Source organism: Mustela putorius, unplaced genomic scaffold (genome assembly GCF_011764305.1).
Source record: "Mustela putorius furo isolate JIRA1106 unplaced genomic scaffold, ASM1176430v1.1 tig00000788_pilon_pilon_pilon, whole genome shotgun sequence".
Classification (NCBI taxonomy): Eukaryota; Metazoa; Chordata; class Mammalia; order Carnivora; family Mustelidae; genus Mustela; species Mustela putorius.
This window is the reverse complement of record NW_025421481.1, coordinates 4173793-4187040: the sequence shown is the minus strand read 5'-3', so window position 1 is coordinate 4187040 and position 13248 is coordinate 4173793. Positions and strand designations below refer to the sequence as shown.

General features: G+C 41.4%; 1 protein-coding gene across 2 annotated transcripts in view; it reads right to left on the bottom strand.

The window, feature by feature from the left end:
- Positions 1-13248, bottom strand: part of GNPTAB (N-acetylglucosamine-1-phosphate transferase subunits alpha and beta) — a 76798-nt gene that overhangs the window by 18943 nt on the left and 44607 nt on the right. For both annotated transcript variants that reach the window (XM_045084787.1, XM_004742981.3), the window contains exons 6-13: positions 12434-12498; positions 12068-12202; positions 6647-6808; positions 6068-6247; positions 5685-5855; positions 4070-4193; positions 2774-2977; positions 794-1899 (exon numbers count right to left, since the gene is read on the bottom strand). In XM_045084787.1, the coding sequence (XP_044940722.1) occupies positions 794-1899; positions 2774-2977; positions 4070-4193; positions 5685-5855; positions 6068-6247; positions 6647-6808; positions 12068-12202; positions 12434-12498 (2147 nt within the window). The remainder of the gene's footprint in view (positions 1-793; positions 1900-2773; positions 2978-4069; positions 4194-5684; positions 5856-6067; positions 6248-6646; positions 6809-12067; positions 12203-12433; positions 12499-13248) is intronic.

Sequence of the window (13248 nt, the reverse complement as noted above, 5' to 3'; positions counted from 1 at the left end):
GTGCTCTGTTCATGATCCAGCCTTGACCACAGACAGGGTGGTCTGTCAATTCCCACATAGTTGACAGGAACTATCCTCACAAATAGTTCAGGAGGATAGCTCCTCATGGATGCCTTCTCTAATACCTCTAGGCAAAGTAAGAAATTTTCCTTTTGGACTCCTTGCGCAACCTCGGGAGACCTCCGTCACGTCGCTACAATTATTTACTCACAAATCTGTCCTCCTAGCTGTGTTCTAATAGTCTTGCATTCCCCTGCAGTGAACACAGTGACAGCACTTGGCAGATGGACAGATGACAGCATGGCACCATGGAGACCATGGTACAGGAGAGTGAGCACTTGAACCCTGAGGCTTGGCTCACACTGGAAACTAATTAATTTATCTGCACCCTGGGTTTCTTTTTTTTTAATCAGTAAAATTAGAAAAATAATCAGATCTGACTCACACAGTATATGCAGAAGCATTTTTTTTGAAATCAGAATATGTCAAGTGAAGATACCATCCCTGTTCTACTACTTTCTCAGGGCATGCCCCCAGCTTACTCCCTTACTCATTCACATTAGCTTAAGCTGTTTCCTAAACTGTGACATGAGGATCATACTAGTAGATAACCTTATAAGGTATTTTTATTGTTAGGGGTGTTGGGGCAATAAAAGCATGTAAGAAAAAGCATTTAGTTCAGTGACTGGCACAGGAAGTCCTGAATAAACAGTACCTATTATTATATAATTACCCCTTACAAGGTTATTTATTTTTCTGAGCATGGGAAAGATGAAAGCTGGATATAACTTACGTCGAGAAGATCCTGGAAATACTTTTTTTTCTCCCATGGCAAAAAGCCCAGGTAACTGTCTGTATAATGCTGCAGTTTTCTTCCAGGTAGTACTTCATTAACATCTACGTAGTTGTTTGCATTTTCCTCCATTCTGGTTTTCTCTCGTTCTTTCCCTGTGATTTTCTTTTCTTTTGTAATCTGCTTTTCCAGTGGAACAATCCGAGATGAGAGTTTTTCTGTTGATACACTTCCACCTCTTACTTTTTGGATCAGAATTTCAGATTTAAATTTTTCTTCGATTTCTAAGTCCGGGGGTGGATTCTGACTCTGGTAGTGACCATTCACTTTCATTGTCACTGCTGAAAACGTCGACCTCTGTAATCTTTCAGATGTTCCCAAGCTTTTCGGCAAGATGCTTTTGTGAACCTGTTTTTCCAGTGGGGCCTCTACACTGTCATTTCTTTCATCTGTTATTAAAGCTTGATTTATTTTTACTTCAGCACCTGGTGAGCTCCTCAGAAATGATCTCAGCAATGCTGACTTGGACAGGTTGTATCCTTTCACAGTGATGTCTCCACGTTCTAGCTGCAAATCCAAGTTACTGAGACTCAATTGAGCCTCTTTGGGAAGGAGTGAAATATTTACCAAGGGAATTTCCACCTCTACCTGGAATCTTCCTGTTGTGTTAACATCATGTCTTTTGAACTTTGGAAAGCGTTTCTCTTCAGGAATATCCTCAAACAGTATTTCCGCCTCTGGAAGAAGTGTTGTGGGACTAACCAAATTTTGGTAAGACTTCTGGGTCGTAGAATTCACTTTGGGTTCCTCTCTTGTGTCAACCTCTACTGTTATCTGGATTTTGAACTCTTCATCATTTGTATTTTGAAATGTGAGATTAAAATGTATTGTGGTCGCATTCATTCCACTGTGCATTATGAGGTGGATGGTTTTCCACTTATTGGCAATAGAAGCATGTCGAATTATTGGGTTGTCACTATAGGCACCTTCGATTCCTCTTTTGGCTATTTCTGCAAAGCTGAAATAAGGCAGGCATTCACCTTTTGGAATAACATAGTGAGTCTGGTTTGGGAGAAGAGTTACTTTATACAATTCATGAAAATGATCTAGAGGAAAAAACACAAACATGACTTTAAAAATGAGGAATTTCCACCTCCGTTTCCTTTAATTCTTAGGGTTTGGATTTTCACTTTCTAAGAATGACTTTACATTGACTTCGGAATAATCAAACATTTTAACACAAGAGCTGTTGGTATGGGGGCTCACTTTATTATCCGAAGCAATCACTATTATCAACGTGGAATGCTGAGTCTAACTGACTAAAGAGAGAGGGTAAATTCCACTGATCAACTCTCATCTTTGTATCCATTTGAGGAAATAGAACCTTCTGCCAAAATGACCTCCAGGGAAAAGCTATCAAGATCCAGAGTTCAAACCATTCTTACTTAGTGTATTACTGGTCTCTTTCTATTGTTTCTAAATCAAACCTTTGCCATATATTTTCAATGAAGGTGCATCTGCCTCGTACAAAATAAGTCAGACTGGAGCAATAACAGGCAAAGATGCAGCTCTAGTGTGTACTGTTTTTTAAAGATCTGTGTCCTCGGGGCGCCTAGGTGGCTCAGTGGGTTAAGGCCTCTGCCTTCGGCTCAGGCTGTGGTCTCAGGGTCCTGGGATTGAGCCCCGCATAGGGCTCTCTGCTTGGCAGGGAGTCTGCTTTCCCCCTTTCTCTCTGTCTGCCTCTGCCTACTTGTGATCTCTGTCAAATAAATAAATAAATAAATCTTAAAAAAAAAAAAAGAAAACGAAAAAAAGATCTGTGTCCTCTCTTTTCACTTACACCTGGTCGTCTGGATGCAATGATGGGCAACGGATTCATAGAGAATAATTACTTTAAGTAACAACAATACACACCTCCCTTTACTTATCAAGGATTTTGATCCCCTTACTCTAAGTATCTTTTTACGTGATTAAATATACCTTGCCCACAGTCGCCAGCATCAAACCCACAGGACAAGACATTGCAAGCTTGGTCACAGAACTTATCAGCAAGCCAGGAATTCGCACATCCTTGATTACAGTAAGAGACACTATTTAGTCCTCCGCCAAACTGCCAGGGCTGTCCAATTCCAATACTGCCGGTACCCCCGCCTCCTGCAGCATAGCGACTCCCACCATTGTTACCTGTAGGGGGAGGAGGAAGACAGAATCTTGCTGTGCTTATTATCTTGGAAAAGGACTGTTCCTTCTTTCTCAGTAGTGCTATCAAGGTTGATGCCTGCATTTCAGTCAGAAAAGGCTCACCCCATTCTTTAGCAGAAATTTTCATGTATCTTAAGAAGAAAACAAACTGAAAAGGGAAAAATCACTTGACAGGGGACTGGGCATGGGATGACCAGGCCTTGGCACTTAGAGCTGTGCAACCTTGAAGTACAAACTGGCCTACAGGGGTATGTGGAGGTGCATGTGGAGGAGCAGAGAAACAGGAGGAGATTATTCTAAAGACGGACCGTCAGAACTGCCAAAACGTGTCTAATATGGGGTGCCAGCCTCATCATCGAACCTTAACGTTCTATTAGGGGCTGACGTCTCTGGACTGCACGGATCTTCTTGGCATGTCTGTGTTCTCTCACTGAGGCTGCTTACATTTTTCAAAAGTGCATCAGACAGAACACAACTTAAAGCTTTGTTTCTTCTATTACTTCGCACTTTTTCAAATCTGTTTCTGTAAATGGAATATAGGGATGATAATATCTGTGCACATACTGTCTCCTTCTTAGGTGACTGAGAAATTCAAGTGGGTAAAGGAAAATGCATTATAAACTCAAATGCTTGATAAACTGAAAGGCAATCAATAAATGTAAAAACATGCTATTATAAACAAATACAGATATAACCATGTAAGAGAGAGAAGATGCTGAAGAGATCACTGACAGAAAGCTGCTGCTGAAAGCCACCAGCCTTGAGCTCCTAGGAACCAGGTAGAGTGATTCTTGCTTTTGAGATTACATAATTAAAGATATTCCTGATTTTTTAATTTCACATAATAAAAGGCATTTTCAAGTGCAGGGCCAGCCTGGGAATATGCCCTCAACAATGGAGAATATGAAAAACCGAGCCACCGGGAATGTGAGTCATTACATCCACAATCTATGGATTACTCTATGTATTGTTTTAACACAGGAAGAATGTTTAACTCACTATACCTATTCAGTGATGATATGAATGAAAAAAAGTCAGTAAACATGAATAAATTACATGTGAGCACATCATTACCAGAGCAGTCACCACCATCCCAGTCACAGGCTGAATTATTGCAAGCCTTGTCACAATAGCCGTCTTTAATCCAGGAACCCGGGCAGCCCTCAGCACAATTTGGCACAGGCCATGTCAAATAAACCTATGACAGAGCCAAAAAGAAAATAATATAGACACTTTCTAATTTCAAATTAGGATTCCTTTTAAAAAAAAAAAAAAAAAAAGGAAAGAAACGGAGCCTCCAGTAAAGGTTACGATTCTCCCTGGGCCGGCCACCCGCATCCCCGTGGTGTATTTTTACACTGTTTGCTGCAGCAGTTTACAGAGTCCTGCTACGTCAATGACTCTTACTGAGCACATCTGCTCTTTTTCATGACTCAAGGAAAGCAGACAAGGACTCAACTCATGGATTGGTTTATAATCTATCTTGAAATAAAAAAAAAGCAACACATCAGACTTAAAGATAAGTACAAATGTGTGCCAAAGCAGGTAGAAAGTATATCACACATTCACTGCTTTTCTGTGACAACTGTCATTAATTCCTAAATGTAATTCCTCAATGTGTTTACCCATGATCTTGTCAGATGAACTCTCAATACTCTTATCTCCGTGCATAGGTCCTGCAATAAATGATGTTAGCGCAGTGTTCTAAGTTGTGAACTCGCCTTTTAAAGGGAGTGACATGGTATGTGGTAACCTTTTAAAATAAATTAATTTAAAAAATACACCCCATGCCTCTGCATGCTCCATCTATTTGGAATGCCTTTCTTCATCTAGTTAACTCTTACTTGTTCTTCAAAGTTCACTCAATTCAGATGGGAATCTAGCCCTGTCTGGTTTCAAACTCCTGGGCAGCCATGCCTTCCCACTGAGGGCACACCTGCCAACATCGAAATCACTGTTCCTAGTTACTGATTTTGTCTGTCTCTCCTGCCAAGCCACAGCTCACCCTGTCAGCCCTACAAACACAGAGGAGGCAACTGAACAGGGACGGAGAGAAGGGGCACACTGGGGTGGCATAAACAGCAAGAGGAAAAGTAGTTTTGTGCAATTAGCATTTCCAGTTGCAGGATTCTGTAACTTTAAAGTTTATGGTAGTAATTCTCCAACTTTTCACTGAATCCTAACAGGGCCACAGGGGTATTCCTAGTGTCCCCAGTATGCAGACAGGAAACACACGTAATCATTGCCCAGGACCATCCTCAATTATCGGCCCCTCCGTCTGTGCTCATAACGACTTCTCAGTCATACCTCTCAACGTCAAGGGAGACTGCTGCCCTACATGAAATTACACCCATGTCCGTAAGTGGAAAATTGAACTCACTTTTTATCTTGGCCATTTTGCTAATGTTCTAATGATGATTTTGTATTTCATAGTGGTTTTGCTTTCTCTGCTATTGCTGTAGTAGAAAATACAGGAGGTGCGGTCTGGGTGTCTGACAATGTAGGGAAGCAAAAAACTACTAAGGAACATTTTTTGTCCTCCCAAATTGTTAACTCTCCTGAGTTTAGCACTCAAAAATGCTTATTTGACCCAAACGGTATATAGAGTAGTATGTATACTGTTTTCCTGATCTGTTTATAACTTCTAAATGACTTCTAAGCTAGGCATCCTTTCCTCTCAGGCACTCACCTTCTGGCCTTTGGAGTGACTATAAAAATCATCCGGCCAAACATCCTTCCCAAACATGACATCATCGTTCAGATAAATAAACTTCTGGGACAGCCCTTCAATGCGATGAATGTGACTTTCAATAGCAGGTGAACTAAAGGTAGGCAAGTGGCTCAAGTTTCTAAAAACATCCTTTAAGCAAACAACAACAAAGGCAAGAGAAAAAGAGGGTGGATGAGAATTATTTCATTTTGTTTTCCTTTTTGGAAGGAAGGAAGGGAGATAAGTAGAACAGTCAAAGGGGATGGAGGTGGGGAGGATGAGGGAAAAGGGAATAAAATTAGGGATAGGTGAAGGACCGAAAAGGAAACCACAGCCTTGTGATGACATGGAAAGTCATGGACCTGGTGTGTGACTATTGTCACTCGAGGATTATCAAGGTTCAGCCAAGATGGAATCTGTCCATTGGTGACAATGAAAATATTCCGAACCCACGGAGCATGCCTCTCAATGGATCGCAGTGAATATCTCAGTTCTTCGTTATCTTCAAAACGGCTGGCAGAAACATCTTCATCCTGCTTAGACTGAAAAGAACATTTCACATGTGAAAATGTAAAATACTGCTTAAGTCACACCTTTCCTCCTGGTTGTCCCCTCTGCCAGATCTGCTCTCAGGGTGCTCTGGCAGACTTCTAAAGACTGAGTCCTACATTTGAACATCACAAAAAATGCAAAACACTAAGCATATTTAAAACAACAAAAATACCCAACACTTCTTTTGTACTTTTTTAAAGAGAAGGTTCTTGGATCTGATTCTAGGGCACTTCAGTTAATATTAACCAATGGCAATGACTAGAAAATTAGAAAAGTTCCAATCAACTCAACTCTCTGTAAGTCCTCTTCCTCCTTCAAATATAATGACTTATAAATCCATAAATCTAAACCCTTGATTAGGGTTTAGAAAGGATCTCTGCTTCCCTTACCTGGCTAATTGCACTCAGGTCCCATAATAAATATGCAGGACTTATAGTCAGTTCTTTTCCATCAATAGTCATGTTCTTCTTAGTCTGCTTATTCAGTTCTTGGAACTCTTTTGGGTTATTCAGTTTTAGAAGTGCTACACTGGCTTCTGAATATAACTGTAACTGTAAAATAACAAAAGGTTACATGTAGAAAAACTGAGCCTCAAAAAAGAGACACCTCTAAATTCCCAGTTTGATTTTTAATCTTTAAATGTATATAACACGTATAATGCATACTTAAATCTATATTATGTATGTTTAAAGTTTAATTCTGGCTCTCTATATAGATTATGAACTAGTAAGCTTATGATCACCAAAAGAAGATGTAAACAGGCCAGACACACTTTCCAAATGAGTGGAAGAACCCAGGTAATGTAAAACAGAGGGAGTGGTGGAGTTCTGGCACATGGGACATTTCAGGCCGAACCCAAAAGCCGCAGTCAATACTCAATATTGACAAGTGCAGCAAGATCTCCTAAAAGGCCAGAATCCCCACGTGTTCTATGAAATCTCCCCATTTTCAATGCTGGCTCAAATGTTTTCAATTGTCCTGCTTTCAAACAAAACACAACTGGTCACCAGCTGTGACCTCTGTTCTAGAATATCACCAACTGCTTATACTGGAGGAAACCCTGCGATGTAACATTGCTGGGATTGGTAGAAACAAGCCTGCAAGCACAGTCTCCAAACTTTTGTGAGTCACGTCTAAGAGGAATGTCTCTGACAGGGATGCTTGAACAGTCTCCATAGGAAAAGCACCTTCTGGGGCAGAGCTTTCAAAGAAGTCATCAGTCTAAGATGACTACAAACATCATGTTTTACAAATAGGCTTTCTACCACTACCAGATCCGCTTAAAAAGATGGGGGTGAGAACTCCTTCTGCTGAACTGACTCTCCTAACAGGGCCGGATTCTTAATTAATTAGTTAATTAATTAATTGCAGAGCAAATGCAAATAATTATGAGCTCCTCCTGAGCTCTCATATATGCTACCTGACTAAATTTAGCTCATCTTTCCAAGTTTCCTGAGTTTATGATGTCAAAAATGAGAAGTTCAAGTTGAAATTTCATTTATATTTTCCCCCTTATCACAAACTGCATGTGGGTGTTTGGGTGCATACATGCGAAGGTGTGTACTATCTTCCTGACTGATTACTTTCCTTCACCCTGACAGCACCTGGTATATACTGAGCACTCACTGAAGGTCAGCTCTCACTGCTGTTATCCTGCCTCAGTGTGTGGGGGGCAGGTGGGAGGCAGGACAAACATTCTTCTATCCGACTATGTACTGAGTCTCACTGCCTGCCCCAGCCTTCCCCTGCTCCATCCTTCCCTCCCACAGTGGCTCCCACAGCACCTCGGAGAGCTCCGTGAAACAGAACAATCACTAAATTTTTAATGAATGTAGTACTTTAATACTCAAATTTAAATTTTATTGGGCAGATACCCTTATATTAATATCTTCTATACAAATACTTTGAAATTTCATAGACATTTTCCTGACTAGAGCCATGAAAACTAAAGAGCTTAAGGGAATATTTCTATGTTGAAAAACCTTTTCTGCCACCATAATCAACCAAGTTGTGAGTGGTGAAAAGGGCAGGGAGAAGTATCCTCCGCTAGCCACTAGGTGGCACCCTAGTCATGGACATCTGCAGGAAGAGAGGCGGTGGCAAGGAAAAGTGGGTGTAGTAAATACTGAATGCTGGATTAGCTTGGGCAGCTGCTTCCATTCACAGCTTCTTACATGGAATTAGTAAGTTTACCTAAATTCTTTAAATTATAAATTTCTCAAAGAGAAAAACTACACCCACCCACTGAAGGCCCACAACAGGCAAGATGACTGAGAAGTAAAGGTCTGCTACTTTTAAGCCAGAGATTTCAGGGTATGTGTTACTAGAGCATTATCTAGCATAATGGATCGATACACCTATACATGGTAGCATAAGGTTAGGGAAAAAAACATGCCTCTAATACAAGTGAAAACAAACTCATTCCAGTAACTTGACAACTCAAGAGTTTTCTAAAACTTAAGTCAGTTCCAGAGTTGCTTTAATCTATGGGAAGTGTCTATTTTAGGAGTAAAACCAAAACAAAGGGTACCATACTTTATAAGAGCAGGCATGTAACACAGTTTCAGGCAAGTCACTAAAAGGGGCATTAATACAGTTATTACAATTATCTGTTACCTTGAATGTGCCCTGAACAGAAGTCGGAGGTAACCAAGTTCAGGAAGGACAATATGCGCTCCCGTTCCCCCAGCACTGTCCTTCCTGCCAGAGTCAACACCCTGGGCAGCCTTCAAGGATCCATGTAGCCTCTTTCTCTATGGGAACCTCCCCCATGTCTCTGATCTACACAGACTTTACCTGCCTCTACATGCCAACTTTGGAGGTCTGTACTACTCTCCTTGCTAACTCACCTATCTTACTTTGCTACTTGAATACTTGACATGCACACATATTGCCTCCAAAACATGATTCTAAGTGCAAAGCCGTATGGTAATCATTAGGGGTACACAGGTGAGCAAGTAATATCCATCTTGTGTTGCTCGTACCCAGGCAGGGCCTCCAGAGCAGAACTGAGCACTGGGTGGAGGCCACAGACCTAGGCCAAGGCCTCCTGAAGAACCTTGGGAGAGCAAGACAGTCTACCCCATTCAGGTCCTAAAGTCCAGTGTCTAATAACCCCTTCCTCCCACATGCCACAAAGTACCTCTAACAACATACCCCAAACTGAGCTCTCAGTTTCCTTCCCAAAAAATCTGCTTCTCCTACTGAGGCTAGGAATGTGGTTAAAGCCATCACTTCCATCTTCACTACTAACATCCACTTCCCCTTTCATTTTTCCTTCCCTCTCCCCAACAGCTAATAAGTCACAGGGTCATGCTGAGTGTTTCTCGCAGATGTTTTTAGAACCATTTTCTTTACTGGCACCACTTCCAGGACAGTTGCTGAACCTGAACATCTTGCTGGGCTATGGCTGCAGTGGCTAAACTGGTTTTCTGCCCAGGCTCATCTTGCTTAATCCCTACCACCATACCTTCACCTACTATGTTCCTTAGAAACAGATCAAGGGCTCCTCCTAAGGATGCCCCTTGCCTCCAGGATAAAGTTAGGCTCCTTATCAGATCTTTCCCAATCTGGCCTCAATCTCTTTTCCCAATCTCAGCACCAGGAAAATCCCCGTCTGGTGGCTGTCTGCCAAAAATAGCTGCCTTGGTTTTCTGGAAACCACTGACTTGCAAACCTCCAGCCCTTTGCTCAGGCTGTTCCCTCTTGCAGGAATGGTCTTTCCCACCCCCTTCTCTGCTGGGAGAATGGCTGCTGTGTCCAGGGCCCAGCTAAAATGTCTTGTATTCTACAAAGCCTTCCGTGCACCAGTACACCTAAAACCCAGGTATGCTTACACCACTTCGTATAAACACTTACTTGGAAGTGATCGTGCCCCAAAATTATGTAAATGCTTTATTCACTCAGTGATCCTTAACACAGTCCCGGCACAAAGCAGACATTTACTAAAAGCTCATACTCTAAATGGCCTGGGAATCCAATGACAGGAAACTTCTTTCTCAAGGTATTCAAAATAAAACCAGGAAGAGGAACCTACAGAAAGTCAGTCACTTGAAGGATTAGCTTTAAATGCTGATCCACTCCCCTTCTATTCTTCCCCTTTCTCATTTTCTCTCTAATCTCCCCAAACCAGAATTTCTAATCCCTGAAGTTCATTGCAGGTGTTAGCATCATGAAAATGACCTGTAATGAATGTTATGGCTAATTAGCTTGACCCTCTGAGGAGGTGCTAGCGTCCACAAAGACAAGTCTGGGAATCCAAATAAATCTCTGGACAGTGAATGAACAGTACAAGGGGGCACATCACTGTGCGCAGAGCCTGTTGGTACTCCTCATCCAAATCAAGTTATTACCCCACCCTACCTCTACGCACACACCACACTCCATACCACCCAAAAACAGTTTGCTGAAGGATCAACAACTACTTGGACTGGCATTCTTTGGCAGCACCCACCCGTGTGTGTGTCAGCAAACACTGGGAAGCAGCTGCAGCAGGCAAAGAAAAGTCAAACTTGACTGGGGAACAGAGATACGTCACGAACCTTCTTTCCTTTAAAAACATATTACAGGGCGCCTGGGTGACTCAGTTGGTTAAGCAACTGCCTTTGGCTCAGGGCATGATCCTGGAGTTCCGGGATCGAGTCCCAGGTTGGGCTCCCTGCTCAGCGGGAGGTCTGCTTCTCCCTCTGACCCTCCCCCTTCTCATGCTCTCTCTCTCTCATTCTCTCTCAAATAAATAAATAATTAATTAGAATTTTTTTTAAAAACCATATTACAGTTGCAATCATATAAACAGATTCAAGAATGTCATTCTTGGGATGCCTGGGTGGCTCAGTTGGTTAAGCAGCTGCCTTCAGCTGGGGTCATGATCCCAGGGTCCTGCATCAGGCTCACTGCTCAGTGGGGGGGCCTGCTTCTCCCTCTGCCTGCTGCTCCCCCACTTGTGCACTCTCTGACAAGTTAAAGGGAACGTTGTGGATGGGGCAGGGCATTAAAAAACATGGTCAAGACAGGAACTAGGTAAGAACTCTCCGAACAAGGCTCTCCATTACCACTGCCCTGCCATCTCCATCTTGCACCTCCAATTGTTAACTGACACCAACAGAAGGAAGTAAGAGTCAGGAACCTGATCAATGTGGCAAAATTCAAAGAATGTTTCCTTGTTCTTTAATGAAGAAAACCAGACCCTAAAAAATTCTGAGCCCAGATCTTTATGCCTTCTGTTCTAGAAGAAAAGTATTCACGTTTTACAATCTGCAATGCTTCTGACAGAACTACAGGTATCTTGACATAAGGTCAGAAGGAAAGAACACCATACAACAGGGCAAGTGGGTCTAAAAACAATAAATGTTAAGGTAAAGGCATGTCTCAGGGGCAGCCTCCAAAGTCAACTCTAACTAATGGCATCAAAGTGTGAAGAGTTAATAGGTATAAATCCCCAAATACATTAGTGGCTTGATTAGCTATTTATGAATAAAGGTTTCACATTATCAACCATTCCAAATATCTGAAGCATACTCCCTTTATGAGTGAAGGCTCTTAATAAATACACAGGTTGCATTGTTAAACAAATGAATCATGTTTCTGTCTGAGAAACCAGCAAACCAAGACTCTTAAATTTTTGCCCAAATAAAAAGTAAAGAGTAAGGATCTTCTGTAAAGAAAGAGCCATCTTCATGACAATCCTGTGGCAGAAGAGACCCTCTGTGCATATGACTGTCAGCTCTACTATAACGAAATGGACCACAAGAGAAGAGTCATGCATTAAATGAAATGTGCTATACTCGTTGCTCTGTTTCCTATGCTCTTACCAGTTTTATTTTAGAAGAAAGATTTTCTGGCAATTTTGTTTTTAGTTGATTTGTTTCCTTGAATGTCAGTGGAAATCCACTCAGAAAAGCCAAATCTTGCATTAGCACTAACCCAGGGACTTCTTTATCTGTGGTCTAAAATAAGAGGGGGAAAACACAACTCACTTTCCACATCATAAGGCTGGTGAAAACTTATAGCCTCAAAATCAGAATATTAAGATTACTTAAATCAGCATTCATTAATACTTATAAGCCAGGCTCAGAGAAAAAGTATACATTAATTAGCCTTTCAAGGTAAAACAGCTTTACTACTTATACTTTTATTCTAGTCTACTGCATAAATACAGTTAATTTAAAATAACATACCAAATAGCCCCTCCAAACTGTATGTCTGCTGTTTCCTTTAAATATTTCACTCTGGGCATCTTCAACTACAATAAAGAATACAATAAGCAAGCATGTTTTCAATGAATACTTAACTATGATACCTGCCAAAAACACTACACAATATTTTGAGAGCTGTTATAGCAGTAAAATACATGGTCTCAAAAACAGGTGGTTGGGGGAGACAAGTTCAACCCATCCAACAAAAGGGGAATGATGTAATACCAGTGCACAATTAAATGTTAAATTCTGCGGTACTGAAGAGGAAGTTCATATAGGCAGCAGAAACATGAAAATGATAGAATGACAGAATCACAGATGTCAGAGCAAACATATTTAATTTAAAAAAAAAAAAAAAAAAACAACCCTGGATAGAATAAAACATTTGGGAGTGGTGAGTACAAGAAGGGTAACCAGAAGGGAGCTCTTGACAGCCAGGCCAAAGGCATCTAGATTAACAGCGGGGAGTGACTTTAAATTCTAGGGTTCCCCAACGGTCACAAGGAATTCCTAATATTCATCTGGTAAGGCTGAATAGAGCAGATTAAGTTAAGGATGGAGAGGGCCAATGACACAGCCCAACTGGGAGAGAGTTCCTAAATGAGAGGGACAAATAAAATCAGCAACTTGATCCTCACATATGGAGATCCCAGATCTTAGAAAACAGAAGAGAGGTCAGAGGGCTATAATCTGCAAAATGGTCATAGAAAAAAGCAGGGTCCAGCCTGGCAAGATGGCTGTCAGTTCTGGGCAAGAGTCTCAGATGTATTGTAAAAAACAAAATTGGTGAGCAATAA